Source organism: Eublepharis macularius, chromosome 4 (genome assembly GCF_028583425.1).
Source record: "Eublepharis macularius isolate TG4126 chromosome 4, MPM_Emac_v1.0, whole genome shotgun sequence".
NCBI lineage: Eukaryota > Metazoa > Chordata > Lepidosauria > Squamata > Eublepharidae > Eublepharis > Eublepharis macularius.
Genome location: NC_072793.1, coordinates 148,511,206 through 148,528,284, shown reverse-complemented (window position 1 = coordinate 148,528,284; position 17,079 = coordinate 148,511,206). Strand labels below are relative to the sequence as shown.

The 17,079-nt window shown below is 40.8% G+C and overlaps 1 protein-coding gene across 4 annotated transcripts in view; it reads left to right on the top strand.

The window, feature by feature from the left end:
* The window catches only part of PTPRG (protein tyrosine phosphatase receptor type G), a 683,491-nt gene that overhangs the window by 438,010 nt on the left and 228,402 nt on the right, over positions 1–17,079 (top strand). For all 4 annotated transcript variants that reach the window (XM_054978207.1, XM_054978205.1, XM_054978204.1 and 1 more), the window contains exon 5: positions 12,359–12,454. In XM_054978207.1, coding sequence (XP_054834182.1) covers positions 12,359–12,454 — 96 coding nt within the window. The remainder of the gene's footprint in view (positions 1–12,358; positions 12,455–17,079) is intronic.

Below are 17,079 nucleotides of genomic sequence, written 5' to 3'. Positions count from 1 at the left end.
CGCAGCTACCCACCTGAAATTACCTGGATATGTTTATCCAGATGCAAACTGGATCTTTTCATCCTTCAGAGTAGCTGTATGCCTCATGAATATTCATTTTCTTTGGTGGTGGTGGTTGAACAGCCATCTTTTTGTGAAAAAGTATTCTTACCGGTAGCTGGCATTTTTAAGTAGTCTTCTGGGCTATGCTGTTGCCTGCATGTGGCAGATAAAAAAAACCAAATCCAGATCAATGGCATGTTCAGCTATGCTGTTTCTTTCACTTTTATCACAGCCCGGAAATAGCCAGCAAAAGTGCACATGCAGAATTCAATTACATTTGGACCCATTACATTATTTATTAGAGACACTTAGTTTGCTTTTTGGATTACTGTCCTATCAGGACTGAAATGGTTATTCTGTCAATACAGAGAAGGAGGATACAATGACCAGTGCAATCAATCACAGAAATAAATAACTCTGCCCACAGACTCTTTTCTCTGTAATTGTTCATACGATCTACAGTTCAGCAGACAATAATCCTGCCTGAATTTTGTCCATTTAAAAGATGTAAATAACATTTTGACTCAGTGCAGTGTTAGCCAAACCACCCCATATGCTGTGCAAGGCCTGGCTCTATGGTAAAGACTATAGAAACTGGGAAAATTCCTAGAGTGTCATGGAAGATATGGTGCCACTTTAGGGCAGAGGTTTGGAGAATGTGGCATCACCCAGAAGCATCTCATCCTTCTGAAATTCTGCCCTCCATGAACCAGCCTCAAAATCTTCTGACATTTGCTGAGCCAGTGCTGGCAACCCTACTCATATCCATTTAGACCTGGATGACTCAGATTTTATTGCACAGTATTTGAAGGTAAAGGTGATAAAATTTCTAGATCTTCCAAGCCACATACTGCTGTCTTCAAAAGTTCAGATGCTTTGTTTTGTGGATGCAAACATGATGGGGGTAGCAGAAAATTTGCTTCTGGCGTTATGGTTATTCTTCTTCTTTTTTATTATGTCCTTTCTGTTCCTGTTTTTGGACAGTTCAAGGCCATACACAGTGAAAGCTGCTATCTCTCATGTAAGTCTATCCTGAGGTAGGATTAGGCAGCAAGTGAACTGGGAAAAGAGAAAATGTATGCGATGTCTTGAAATTCAGATGAGTTATGTTGAACTGATAGCTGTCTGAGAGTTCAGTTACAAAACTAGAGATGCTGATAATATTATGACATAATTCTCGCATTCTGCCTAAAATATAATTTTAACAGCCTTAATATTTGAAATCATTCTTTTAGAAAAAGACTAGAATCTCCCCTCCCCCCCCGCACCCCAAAATCAGGAGCATTTAAATGTGTTTTGCTCCTCAGAAAGGCATTAAATGATATGGCAGTCTTGGAGACAACCCGGGGCTGCCCCAGCCATTGTACCTCAGGATTTCTGTTGCTTTAAAAATATTGTGGGGTCCCAATGCATCTTGGGACAATGGCATGAAGGAGGGGCTCCTGTCTCCACAGTGGAGAGGCAGTCCCTCTCTCTGCAATTTTTCAAGAGCCCAGATGCCCCTGCACTGTCGTCCTGAGCAGAAGCAGGCCCATGCAGCATTTCAGCAACAAATATTGTAAGCCACCTTGACTTCCTGCAAGGTAAAAAGGTAGCAAATAAATAAATCCTGAGGTAAAATGGCTGCAGCATCTCTGGGTTGTTCCCAGGGATGTCATATCAGCTAGTTGTTCCCTGACTGTGCTATACCAGTCACTGGAGTATTTGTCTGCGTTCCAGTAAACATTTTGTCCTCTTCTTGACATTTTAGGAAAAGGCGTGTCCTTCAGAGAAAATCCTATTAATGCTTAGCAAGACTTGGCATTTAAAAAGGATACAGAATTCAAAGAAGGCCTAACATTTTGGGTCATATTTTTCATTGTACTGGAAAACTAGTCTGGTTGGCTGATATGACTCCCAGTTGCTGTTGGAACTCTTTCCCTCCTTCCTAATTGCTAGCATGTTGACTTTTGAAAACACTTGCAGCATCTTGGAATGTGTTGTGAACTGCTTTTCCTCATGAAGGCAATATTCTTTGTGGGTTTGGCATGCCTGAGGATATTTGTTTCCTGGCAGGAAAGTCTCTCAGTGTCTCCAGAGCACAAGAACTGTGCACTGGGAAGATATGTACAGGATATCTTTTAACAATTGCTTTTGAAAAGATGAGGATGTAGCGTGTTAGTCCTATTAACTTTGTTGGGTTTGTCTCCTGCACCACACCCTGGGTTCAGGACAGATTTAAACACACCCATTGAAATGTTAGTTTTAAAAATGAAGTTCAATGAGACATGAAAGCACATGGAAATGTTGTTTCTCTCCCCCTCCATTTTTGAGTCTTCCATTTCTAATGAATGGTTTGTGTTATTTATTTTAGGGTTGCCAGGGGGCAAATTGGGAGTGCAGGGGGCTGTGCTCCCCATGGCACCAGAAAATGACATTGTTTTCCAGCATGTTGGAGGAGCTGTGGGACATGCTGAAGCCCCATTCAGTAAAAAAAAAAAATCACCCATTTGTGATTTGTGCCCGTCTCTATTCTGAATTGTACTTCAATGTGCGCCACGGCTTCTTCATCATGCTGGAAAATGATGTCATTTTCAGGTGTAGAGGCAGCCAGGGTGGCAGGTGGAGTGGAGATTCCCCCACCCTGGGTGTGGGGATGGCAAGTTTAGTTTATTTTTTCTCTTGAATAGAGATTTGGGTTGCCAGGTCCCCCGGAGCCCAACCCAGAGGATGGAGGAGTGGGGGGGGGACACAAGGAGGAGTTACCTTGGACCTCTTCCTTGTCATGCCGACGTCATTCCTGGTGCGACAAGCAAGGGAAGGCCCCCTGCATGTGGTTGATTTGATGAAAGCTCTTGGGCCCATTCCCTGTGCTGTCACCAGGGATGGAGGCTGGGAGCAGGGGATTCCCTACTCCCACTGATGGACTCATAATCCTAATAGAGACTGTACTTTTGACTAAGGCTTCATAGTATATTAAGACTATCAACTGGAAAAACAAAACTCTAAACCCTATATTCACTGCTTAAGGCAATAGCTGTATGAGCAGTGATAGATAGATAGATAGATAGATAGATAGATAGATAGATAGATAGATAGATAGATAGATAGATAGATAGATAGATAGATAGATAGATAGATAGATAGATAGATTTGACTTTCATGAGTACCTTTACTCATCAGACAATATGGGTTTTAGTTCATGAAAGCAAATGCCACTATAGCATATTAGTTAAGTCTTTAAGGTACCACAACACTCTTGTTGATTTTATTTCTAAATTTGGACTCAAAACCTGTAAAGACAAACAAAGAGTAAAAAATATGTAAATTTCTAGTACAGATAACTACAACACTATAATTCACAGCTCTTCTGTGTTTTTCAAAAGAAGAGTTATCGCAGATTTCTTGTTGGTTTTGAATGATTTATAAGGTTTTATTTGTGGCACAGTGTTGCAATCTATGTTGTCATGGAAATTCTATTGAATTTATAGTTCCATTTATGCAAAACGATTTTCCAGACTTCATTTTATGGTGAATCATATGGTTGTTACTGAGTACAAAGCAATTTTGGGGAAAAAAAGTTTCATGTTATGGAAAGCATAAACACTGAAGCAGTTACCTTCATATTATGGAAATATAAAATGAATGCAACATACAGCTTTTTAAATGGTAAATCCAAGAGTTGAACAGCATCTTTCTCTGTGTTTTAAATGCTATCACTTTGTGTTTTTTAATTTATATCTTACAAGATTTTTTAGGCCTCCATTTTTGCCTCAGAACAACCCTGTGAGGTAGTTTATGTTGAGAAAGAATGCCACTGGTCCAAGGTCTCCCAGTGAGTTTCATGGCAGCTTCCAGATTTGAACCCAGGTCTCCTCATTACTAGGTTAACACTCCAAAACTATAAATATTTTAATAAATAAAATCATCATTCCACCATCCGAGCTCTTTTGTTTTTTGTATGGAAATGTGTTTTTATTTATTTTGATATGCATACCCTGCTAAGTTTACCTCTGTAGGGGGACCGAAAGCAGCTTACAGCGTCATTCTCCCCTTCCTCTATTTTATCCTCCCAACAACCCTGTCAGGTAGGTTAGGCTAAGAGCAAGTGAGTGGCTGAAAGTCATCCAGCAAGCTTTTTCAGCAGGGTGTGGAATTTGAACTTGGCTCTCCCACAGCCTAGTTTGACATCTAATCACACTGGCTCTAACAAGATGTTTTTTAATATGTGAATATCAGCATAGCATAGGAGAGTGGAATAATCTGGGTATGTATCGTTTGGCATGTCTCTATTTGCCTACCTGCCTGCAGCTGTTTTGGCTGAAATATACCATTTCGGTAAATTGGGTCCTGATTATGTTGCCCTGATGTTAACCCCAGTTTGTTACATGTGAGCCATGTTTTTAAAAAGCCAATTGAACCAAAGTCAACTCAACCATACAAAAACACTAGCCCACTACATGAGTTGGTGAAATCCATATGAACATGTAAAGCTGCATTGTACCGCATCTGGCCTTGGTCCATGCAGCTCAGTAATATCTGCTCCAACAGACAGCGGCTTTCCAGGTTTTCAGACAAGGTCTCTCCCAGCCTGCTAACTGAGGTCTGTTTTAAGTGGAGATGCCTGGGTTTGACCCTGGAACCTTACACAAGTAGAAGTAAGCTATGGGCCTTTCACCTGTCTTACACATCTGCATTTCTAGAATTGGTGTGATAATTGGGCTGTCATGCTATTTCCAGCACAAACTAAATGTTAGCTTCAGATTAGTTTGTGGTTGCTAGGCAGTTTGGGAAGCTGGCTAGAAATGGGACACAAGTCTGCATGCGCCAGTAAGGCTGCTTCCACTCATGCACACGCAGATTACTCTGCTAAATTGCAGAAAGTCTGGGAACATTCTTGGGCTCTCGTCTTTCAGAATTTGGAGAAAGGAGGCACCTTATTCTGTGTGAGCGCCATCTAATAAAGTGGGGTTTCTGGGAGATCCAGTAGCATAGGAGGAGTAGAGGTATGAGGTAAAGGCTTGCATTTCATAGTCCTTCCTTGGCTTTGGCGGGGTCCTCCATAATTGTAGTTCCAAAGTTTGCCTTAGGGGATGCTGATTCACCCTGGTCACAAGAGGTTGTGACGTTTGCAGTGGGTTACTCCTCATCTTCTGAGGACATTTCTACATGACAGGATAAGAAACCTGGCAGTCTTGACAACTTCCTGTCATTGGTTGTTGAATTTCCTGGTGCCTTAAAGAAAGATAAAGGGTAATACCCAAGATGGGGAGAAACCCTTTCTGGATTCCTTCTTGTTCACCTTTAAAGGAATTGTTATACAAATTACCAACTTTATTTTTCCTCTTCAATAATGAAATACTTTGTCTCTCCTGAAATTAGGATTTTGTTACTCACAAAAAAGATGGAAACCATCCAACTCAGAGTTAATCCTTGAAATCAGCATGCCTAACTGTGTGTGGTATCAACGCCCCAAAGACCAAGCATTCAAATTCAGTCAGCCAGTTTGGCTGTTTCCCCCCTCCCTTTTTTTGGAAATGATTACAAAGTCATGTTGGCATTTTTGTTTGTTTTCTCAGCTACCAGTAATCAAATGCACTGTGATAAAACTCTGAATTCCCTAAATATTTTGCTATGCTTAAAACTTCACAAAGAAATTAGTTATATGGATAGGGAGGCTTTGCATGCAATTTGGTTCTGAGTAAGAGATTTCACATCCAGCTGGAAATGATGGCTGAGAATAATTCCTTTTCACACTGCAGCAGAGAGAAGTAATAATAATTAAAGATTAGCCTGTTCAATAGTTAGCTCCACTGAATCAAAGCAAATCATTCCTAGTATTTTCTTCACTGTATTTGGACTCCTTAGTCCTGTATTCTCCCCTTCTCACAAAATATTCTAGCTTTCCAACAACCTGTTTAACCATTGCCTGTGCAGTCCAGCTCTTATGCAATGAAAAATTCACTGTCCTAAAAACCATATGGATTTTCAAAATCTAAATTATAGTATATGATACTTCTTGGTACAGAAAGAAGGTGTGATGAATAAATGACAAACTAAATTGCTGCTTCTTGGTTTCTCAAACACTCTAAAATTCCTGATTCTACAGGATATTTTTGTTCATGCTATACTAGAAACAGTTCATAGTGGGAGAGCAAACATACACATGATAATATTTTGTCTTCCTACTTCCCGAACCTTTTATGGACTATTTATGGACTATTTCCTCGAGAGAATACAGGATGACAAAGGAGCCTTTTGTAATATGTTCTTCATTTATATGTGTATAAATTAAGCAAGAGGAGCAAGTAGGCAGACAGTCTGAGTCTTGACAAAGCATCACTTCTCCCCAAAGCTCCTCACAGTAGGACAATCCCTTTTCAATAAGGAGCTGGCTATCTATAGCCATGCAATGTTTCTAATAATCAGTGACATAAATTAACCTCACTGTAGGCTGGTACCATGAATAGTGAAGCCTCGTGTGGTGTGGTGTTGTGGTTAGTGTCAGGCTATGATCTCAGCTATAAAGTTCGCTGGGTAATATTGGGGTCAGTCACCCTTTCCTGGCCTAAGTTAGCTCGCAGGGTGGTCATGAGGACAAGATGGCGGAGGGCAGAATGCATATACCATCCTAGAATCCAAAAGGACTGTGAAGAACGTATGAAGGGTGAGTGAATAATGAGCAAAAATGGCAAACGAGATTCAATGTGAGTGTAATGCATAGTCGTGCACACACAAAACTAACTTCTTGGGGCGGGGTCTGAAAGTTTGCTGACTGTTGTTGTTGTTGTTATTTCTCATCTGCTCTCCCCATGAACAGGCTCAGAGTGGAATACAACATATATAAAATACATAAACATAATACATAAAATACATGTAAAACCAGATATAAACATCAATAAATACATAATACCGTTTCTAAAAGACTACATAACAATAAGGGAAGATCTGCTGAGACCCTGCTTGTATACTTCCAAGAGGCATCTTGCTGGCCTCTGCTGGAGACTGGATGCTGGATTCGACTGGACTGTCGATCTGACCCAGCAGGACTTTTTTTAAATTCTTATGCTTGGGGTGGGGGGGGTGGGGGGGCAGGAATTACTGGTGGATATCTTTGTTTGCTCAAAAAATCATGTAGTCAAAATATGGAATATGGCATTTTTAAAACACTGAGTCCATGCCCTTTCCAAACAAGCCTTTCAAATTTTCTCAAAAGCTGTATTGCAAAAATTAATTTCCTTAAATAATTATAGGCCAAGGTATTCTAAGATATATGTGGCATCCTAGGAAATAATGCTAAACCTACTGGATTTTTCCCTCATCATAATATGCTATGAAGGTGAAATACTAAGACGATTTATTTGTGAAATGCTGGGTTTTAAGGTGCTGCAGAAGAGAAGTGAAATATAGTTTACTGCCATTACTTGGGCTTTTCATCTGTTTCAGGTAAATAGACCTTAAGCAATTCTAGCTTAAACCCAAACTCTTTTAATTTCAACATCAATGTACAAACATATCTTGTTGAATTTCATTTATAAATTGAGAGTTGTCCAAACCTGGAGGCTGTTAATTTGTAAGACATTGCCAGGAATCTATAAGTTTGGGAATATGAAGACAAAACAATTAAATTTCTCTGCTGAATTCTCTAAATGTAAAGGAGATGTAAAGATGGCCCAAAAACGTGCTGTGCAGCATGAACTTTTGGCTATCTGGCTCTTTTCCTGTTAACACTGTTTTTGAATTGTGGTTATTGTTGTTTTTCATTGTCTAAATTACACATATTCCTCATCTTCTTGTTTGCTGACCAGCAGGGGAGCATGCACAGACCTGTTTAATATTAGCTTTTTGAAATAAAATGTAAATCCATTAAACTCATTGTTTTGAGATTAGGAATATTAGCAGTGTCCTGAAAGAGTAACTTGACAGTCCTAGAAATGTCTTTGGAAGTAGATACTGTGATGGAGAGTCTTAAAAGTTAAGTGAACCTGTATGTTATTTGGCCTTTGGCACACTACAAATATATAGACTATATAGAGTGGGAAATCATTGCCCATTCACTGGGGCTTTTAATATAGGTGCTGTTCAGAAGATCCAGTCTCACAGAGGTCAGGTAGCAGAGCTGGTGGTTATTGTGTTGCTTCCCTTATCCACACACTGATTCTTCATGTTCCTTGTATGACGAAAGGCTGCTAATGGGAATGTTTTAATGGAGTATCAAGAGAGAATATCAGAGTTGTGAAATGCTGCTGTTCTCAGAGTTCTTCCATTCTGCACAGTTTTTAAGAGTTGGGACTCTGGCTTCTAGCCTACCTCAAGCATCTTGCTTAGTGTTGTCAGGTCCCCAGCTTCCCAAAGTCTGGGATTCATAGGGTAGAGCCTCATGATGGGATAGCCATTAGTAACATACTTCCATGCAGCACTAGAAATAGTATCATGAATGTCTTTGAAAAGCCACACGCAGATTTTTAACAAACAGCATCCTGTTGTTTTGTCCCCGCAATGTTCAACCATTCCTTCAGGACAAGACCCTTCAGCTAGTGTAAGATGCTTCTGTCAATGCAGAAGTGGGGGGTGGGTGGGAAATGTGTGCCCCAACCTGGTATTGACTAAATCTTAGCCACCCTGCTCTGCAGAACTTGAAGATGCTGAGATGTAGGGTGCAATGTGAGCTGCCTTAGTATGTTTTCAGTGCTGTATTTACATGATTGCTACCAGTGGCTGTTGTGGGTTTTACGGGCTGTATTGCCGTGGTCTTGGCATTGTAGTTCCTGACGTTTCGCCAGCAGCTGTGGCTGGCATCTTCAGAGGTGTAGCACCAAAAGACAGAGATCTCTCAGTGTCACAGTGTGGAAAAGATGTAGGTCATTTGTATCTACTCAGGAGGGGTGGGGTTGAGCTGAGTCATCCTGTAAGAGTTTCCCAGGGTGTGGAATGCTAATGGCGGGAGGCTTCACTGTATCCTGAGGAGGTTCTTTTGCATATGGATTGGTACTTGATGTGCTAATCTTCTCTGCAGGGCTATTGTCGGGGATAGAATGTTTTCTAATGACCTACATCTTTTCCACACTGTGACACTGAGAGATCTCTGTCTTTTGGTGCTACACCTCTGAAGATGCCAGCCACAGCTGCTGGCGAAACGTCAGGAACTACAATGCCAAGACCACGGCAATACAGCCCGGAAAACCCACAACAGCCATCGTTCTCCGGCCATGAAAGCCTTCGACAATACATTGCTACCAGTGTTTTTATTTGTTTTTTATTATATGTATTTATATGCTGTTAGTCTGCTCTGAGCCTGCTTGCGGGGAGAGCAGACTATAAATTAAATAAAAAATTAAAATTATGCCAGGGGAATGCTTGCCCAAGCACTGGTAGAACAAAACAATAGGATCCAGCCTATAGAGATTAACACATAGCTAAACATAAAATGTTGGTGCCAGATTATTTCCAATCTGCAGTATTTACTAGCAAAGATGCATAGAATTCTTCAGAGAAGCCATCTTGTATATGGGCTAAGTGGCCCTGAGATTTCTACCTGCTGCCCAAAGAATAAGCTCCAAACCTTAGACTTTGCAAAGTTCTTTTGGGGAAGGACTTTTGGAGGGGTTTGCCCTTTCCAATGGAGACCTGTCTCTCTCACTTTTGGAAACCAAGACGCTCGAGTTTCCTCCCAAGGCACATAGATTCAGATGTTGCTTATAATAGGAAGCATTTTAAGTAGTTAAGTGGGGGATGTAGTACAGAAAAGTAAAGCAACTTTTGGCTAAGGTCTTTTGTGAAAGATCATAAGAGACCCTGTCAGTTGATTCTCAAACCAGAGCCCATCAGCTGCACCATACTATGGATTTATTGTGTTTACATGGTGAGCCCAGCATAGTTCCTCTTCTGGAGAATGTCAGGAATGATTGTGTAGTCTCTCTGTTCAAAGTGCTGGAAAAGTAGTCTCCCATGTGGTTAGAGGAATGATACTGAACCGCAGGTGCTGCTGGCGCTCCGAGGATTGGTAAATGTAGGAGCAGTTGATGCACAGGTGTTGGTTATGCAGCACAGAAGGCCATCCACATGTTGCTGCCTGTACACATGGCCCTAATTTGCAGTGCATTTCTTTTAATAAATTAGGATGGCTCCTGCAGGAAAGCAGATGGAGTCAAACCGTTCCTTGATGGCTTTCATATTTTTGAAAGCAATACATCACAATAGCTCAGTGATGTGACTCCCTAGCAGCTTATTCTGCGTGGCTGCAGCTTTGCCCAAACATAGCTGGCTTTCTTTTCTCGTGTCTCTTTTTTGAGTACACCAGAGGGATAGAAATAAAAGATGAGATACGTAGCTGCTTCTGGAGGTTTGATGATTGGGGATACTTACAATATCTATCCATTGTGGTATTTCAGGTTCATTGAATTTTTTTAGAAAGTTAGAAATATTAAACTGCCTTCTGAAAGTCCTAAACATTATTTTGATGGTTTACAAAAACGGTATTTGAACTGTTTGCCCCATGAACGCCCCAGGAGGAAGACTCTGATAAGGCTCACTTAAGCTCTTTTACAGGGGCCCTGCCCTGGATGTCCCCACCATTGCAGGGGAAAGTATGTGACAATCAAAGCCATATCCAGCCTCTGGGGGGGCAGGGGGGGTCATACCAACCAATCACCCTTCAACAGTGAAGCAACCAGTTGGGAATGTGGGGGAATGGAAAGGAGAAGCAGACAGTTAAATGACCAGATAGGGCTCATTAAAAAGAAATAATAAGATGTGGTTAGGAAATCAGGACCTATCTCAGAATTCCTAATACCAAGAAAAGAATTAGAAGGGCTTTTCTTTGGTGAACAAAAAATCGTGTGTGTGTTAAGTTTTGTCAAGTTGCAGCTGATTTAGGATGACCCCATAGGGTTTTCAAGGCAAGAAATATTCAGAGGTGATTTGCTACTGCCTACCTCTGCATAGCAACCCTGGACTTCCTTGGTGGTCTTCTATCCTAGTACTAACCAGGAGTTTCTGAGATCGACCAAGTCAGGCTAGCTTGGACCATCGAGGTGGGAAAACGCCATTCAAGTAAGAGTCAAGCACATAGTGAGATACTTTGGCTGAAAGCCAGATTTGAAGGCAACAGTTACAATGTTTCATTTAACAAGTCAGTATCTTCTCAACTTTTTGTGTTGTACCGTTCTGAGCCCAGTATTGGTAAATCAGTAAGCTTTCCCCCTCTCTTTGAGTGTATCAAAGTAAAACCTTCCGGGATAAGCTGTGTCTCAATTTATGTTTAACCTATTAAACACAATATACTAAGTTCAAGGAACCCTAAGATGCAGCGTCAAATTAAAAAAGTCTAATTACTCAACCACTTTTCCTACAAATATAGCATTTTAATCAAACAAAAGGGGAAATAGAAATTATCTTGGCATTTTGGCCCTTACCCCATCCTCATCCTCAGAAAACAGAATTAGCAACAGGGTCTTTTCTGTTGCACCTTGACTATGGAATTCTTTCCCCAGATTATAACTCCTGGTGCCCACGTTGTTCAGACTTCCACTAAAAACATACTTCATTTTTTACATGCATTTATTGATTTCTATATCTTTTTTTCTCCCTTGGCCTTGATTATTATTTTTTCTTGCCTAATTTGATTTTTAGATGTTAATACTTTGATTTGATTTTAGCTTTTATTCACGAATTATGTTTTTTAGCCCTCCCTTCCTCTAAGGAGCAGGGTGTCATACATGGTGTATGTCCCCTCCTCAAAGTTATCCTCCTAATAAAATGGCTTAGGCAGCAAGATGCTGACTGGCCCAGGTCCTCCAGTTGAGCTTCTTGGCTGAGAGAGGATTTGAACCTGGGTCTCCCATGTCCTAATCCAACTACTATTCCACATGGGGTATAGCTGAAATAAATACATTTTCATGAACAGAGTATGTGCTGGCCTCTACACATACTTGGATAAAGGGAAGCTGTGTGCATTATTCATCAAATACAACTTTACAGTCTGGGGAGTGTTGAGGCTTACTCTTATTATATGCACCAATGTTGTTCAACCAGCAGCCAAAATCATGAACATTACTGGATCTGTCTGAGGTTCTGGTTTTGCCTTTGATTCCTTTCAAAATTGGATACTAGAACTTTACTAGGGCCTTCTGCAGGTGCCACCTTGCACATGGGCAAAATCAACAGACATCTCGTCTTTAAGGAATGGAAAACACGTAAGGGCAGGGGGAGAGAGTCAGACACATCTTTGTGCAAGTTCTGCCTCGAGTAAGCTTCATTAACAGACATGTAATTTTGAGTCTTGCTGGTCTACAAGTATCCTAGCCTTAACATCACTTTCCCCTTTAATTCCTTACAGATGCAGATTTATTTCTACAATCCCGATGACTTTGACAGCTTTGGGACAGCCATCCAAGAGAAAAGAATCATAGGCGCCATGGCTGTGTTCTTTCAGGTAAGTTAGTCAATGGCCTGAACTCCTTAAGTTGGGGGGAGCAAAGTCTTATTGTTGTTGATTTTATTTGTACTATTATTGTTATAATTATTCATAGAATTGTTTCTGGCTTAATGGATGCATCTGTTTTCTCATTCACACCTGTCTAAATGAAGGATATTTCACCTTGTCTTCTGTGTGATTTAAAATGTAAATAAGTGTGTTTAGAAACATAATGAAAATCTTTGCATGAATTATTCTAGTTTTTATAGCTCCTTGACTGGTGCACAGATTGGAGAACACATTTATCATAGAACTTACCTTGCTACTGAAGCATGTTGCTCAGGTTCTTGGAATATTAATAGGCCAGTTACACTGGAGGAAAACTTTGATTTCAGATGCATCATGCCAGCATATTCATCAATATCTGCCATCGTTTCTCTTGTCCGTCTGTCCTTCCTTCCTTCCTTCCTTCCCTTTCTGTAGCAGCATCTTATTATAAATTGTCATGGAAACTAAATTTCTCAAGGAAATCAAGTTTTCTAACCCGGTGAATTTATGGAGCCCCTTTTTTATCAACTGCTTTTTGCAGGAACGTGAATGTCCCATTAGCTCGTTTGCAGGTTCAGAACACCTGAGGACTGGCGGTTCTTTGCAGGGGCCACTGCTTATGATGGCGGACAGGTCAAGTCAAATTGAAGTAGCGTTCAGCTCCTTTGTCTCATTATAGCAGAGAAATGGTTTTCCTTTCCTGAGTAAAGGATAAATTGAGGTGAAAGTGATGGCCCAACCTTATTCCAGTAACCTGTCACAAGTATGTACACACAAGCTGTGCCTTTCCGCATAACAGGTTTCAAGCATTGGAGAAATTGCCAATCTTTTAGTGGGTTTTTTTATAAATCTATCTGTGCGGATTTGTATCTAGTACTACCTTAATAGCTAAGAACTGACATTACATTGGCGGGGGGGGGGGGAAACCCTCATTGATCTAAATGTAGCGATAAAAGCATACTACATTTCCAGTGCAGTCCTTGGCAGAATTACACCCTTCTGAGTCCTTTGAGCCTTGACCTGGATGGCCCAGGTGAGCCCATTCTTGTCAGATCTTGGAAGCTAAGCAATGTTGGCCCTGGTCAATATTTGGATGGGAGACCACCAAGGAAGACCAGAGTCACTATGCAGAGGCAGGCTACGGCAGCCCACCTCTGTGTTATTCTTGCCTTGAAAACCCCATTAGGGGATGCATTAGGTCAGCTGTGACTTGATGGCAGTTTCCAGCACCACCAAGTCCAGGGCTTAGTAGGTTGCAGCACTGCCTAGGGTTGCACTATAAAGCAGCTCCATCGAGTCAGATTGAGGCACCATATGGCAGCATAAACTAAATTTCTAAAGGTTCTTAGGCTTTAGCAAGAGCTTTCCATCTGGCTTTAGCAAGAGCTTTCCATTGGCTGTGTGGAGCAGCCAATGAGAGGGACTTACTTCAGTGGCTGTATTGTAGGCTTCAGCAGTGGTTTCAGCAGTACAGCGTCAAAGGTGCAATTTTTTCCAAGGAATGTAGGGCACAGTCTTCACTGGGAATGCAACAGTGTTTTTGTTAAGTAGTTTTAAAGCAAGGACATGCTGAGCTGGGGGTACATGTTGTATATGTGCTACTTTCCTGACAAAAGGGACCTGACTTTCGAGTTTGAAAATGTGGCTTTAATGTTTTTTATTCATCTGGACCAGATGCTATTAAAAATAAACCACTTGACATTAAACTAAGTATTTTAACAGCCGGGAAGATAATTGGCCAAATTAATTAGGTTGCGAATAGTGAAGGAAAGGTGAAAATATTGTGCTGTGTGAGAGAGGCCTCCACAGTATATACGTGTGTAGGCATTTATAATGCTGCCAAAAAATAAATTTTTATTTAAAGTTAGAGGCAAAGCTTTTATCAAGTGACTAAGAGAATAAACAGCATGAATCACCTGAAGGTAGTACATACTGTTATCTTTTGCCACACTGTCTCCTGCAGTATGTGCCATATATTTTCTTTCCAAATTTTTCCTTTATTAAAAAAAGGATTTTTTTAAAAAAAAATACAGTGACATTGTGTTTCTATGCCCATCTTTTTATCAAGCTTGATTCTTTAGTTAGGCAAGAATTCAAGTATCCTGTCATAAGTGTCTTGTCACAACTATGAGAATCAACTTTGAGAATCTTAGCCCTTATCAACTGACCAGACCAAATAGGAGTCTTCTCTTCCTTATAATGTTTATTTTTCTAAATCTAACTTTCCATAATGTCAGGGTTTCTTATGAAATCTGAGCCTTTGGGTGCAGTTCATCAGTGCAAAACAATCCAGCATCTCCCCACCATATTAATGCACATGTGAACAATTATATGTAGCATGTTTGAGATCGGGAGGATACTTAAGCTCACGGAATCCAGTTATGAGCATGCAAGTATACGTGTATTGTTAAACTCCTGTTTAATTAAAATTGTGGCTTGGTTTTCCACATGCAGTGGAATGAAGTAGTAGAATCCCGAAGTGCTAAAATGGACAGTAATGTTAGACATCATGTTGGAGACCACTTTTTTTTTTTTTAAAAAAAAAGACTGCTCTTAGTTTTTTAAAAAATCTCTGGCTTTTACTAGTATAGCAGGTGGAACCCCTGCTGAACCAACGTTCTATCACATCATTCTGCTACATGTGTAATCAATCCAACTTCAACCATGTTTTGTAAGATGGTCAGTTGACTGCATTGTACATTATCTTGGTTCATAAACCCAAAGCATTAAGTTGTGAATATGCCATATGAATCTATCTATCTACTCCAGTCGTCTTTAGAGGCCCTGTTTTGGTGCCAACTCAAAAAAGAGTCTTCTTGTTCGTGGCATAAAGACGGGAACTTCCTCTCCAGGGAGATTTGCCCATCTCCTTCTATTGTTGTCTTCTGCGAGTGCATGAAGACTTTTTCGATCTGTTATTGGTCTCTTCCCTGCTTTTTTAAGTTGTCTGTTTATATGCTTCTGTTGGGTTATTGTATATATACCTCATTTAAAATATTTTTAGTGTTGAAATGTTCTAATGTTTGGTGTTCACTGCTTTGCAGATCTTATTTGGGCAGAAAGCAGCATAGAAATTTTTCATGTAGAAGAAGTTTATCCAGAAGGCATAAAAAGATGGAGGACAAAACATTTATATGATACCTGATGATGGTTGTGTGGTAAATCAGGTTGCCTACTGATTAGGTCCTAGATAGCAACTCTTGGCTGCCTAACTGAGCTCTGAAATGCACATCTTGTTAGAGTGTACCTAAAATTTGCACTTTGTTACTCAAGGTCAAATTGAATCACCTTTGAAACCCATTCAGTTCCTACCACTCTGACATCCTCATTATCCTGACCTATCTTTGATGTGACTGAATACTGCATTCTTTTCAAATGAAGGAACTGAGGGAGCCAGTAAAGTTGTGTTAGTAGTCATCATGATACTGTACTACATTTTTATCCAATGGTGGCATACATGATTCTTCTCCATTGTATCCTCACAACAGTCTTGTAAGGTAGGTCATACTATAAAGAGATTGTGATGGGCCCAAGGTCACCTAGTGAGATTCATGTCAGTATGGGGTTCTGAATTTGGCCTTCTCGTGTTAGTGTAACTTCTGTGCCATGCTGGCACTTACTTTTGAGAACTGTAATTACTGCAGTAAGTCCCAGCACCCACTCACAGCCTAGTGAGCTGTTCTTCAAACCAAGCAAAAAAATCTAGAGACTTACACAGAATTGGCTTCTCTTCACCTTGCTCTGTCCTGGACCATCAGCCTTTGTCTAATGTAGAAATCTAAGGTGGTTTGCGTGGCTGGCATTTGTTGTCCTTGGGTAGCATGCCACATGAGACTCTGGATACCTGGGCCGTCGTCACACGGGCGTCTCTTCCGTTAAATTTACAGCATATAGCGTCCTACCTGTTATCGGCACAGTAACGTTTCTTTGGGTCACCCAACGGCTCTTTGCGCCACCAGCTGTCCACACCGAAGCACTCTGTTCTGTTCTCTCTAACCGCGCAGAAGCAGCTCCTCCCCCCCCCTTTTTTATTATTCTGGCGTTTAATTCCGCTATAACGGATTAACAGCATATAAACATTACGACCCTTTTGTTTTTCCAACTTTGAAATTATATAAATAGCCCTTTGCCCGCAGAAAACTCCCTGTCTGACGTGATCCCCATCGCTGAAGACTCTGCCTTGGCAATTGAGTCATTTTTACTTCAGCAGAAAGTTTGCATTGTGTTATGTCGTTATGGCGTTATAAGGACATAATAAAATTAAAAAAAGGGGAGTCGCAGGAAGAAATGGATTCTGGGATTGAAGGGAGGGCATAGGACCTTGCGAGGCGAAATACATCGATGTGAGGCATTCACACTGAGGCGCAAAATATCGCAACTATCAAGCAAAAAACAGCAATGAGGAAATCGCATCAGTGTTGGAATAAGGTGGGTGTTTGCCAGGAAATAGCGCCATTTTAGCGCTTAAAAAAAGCCCGTGTGACGACGGCCCTGCTCTGGAGAAGATGTGCTCCAGCCACATGTGAATCCTCCTTGGCCCCCTTTTTTAAGAGCAGTGATTGCATATCAGTGTTCTGTGTTGCTGAGTTAAAAAC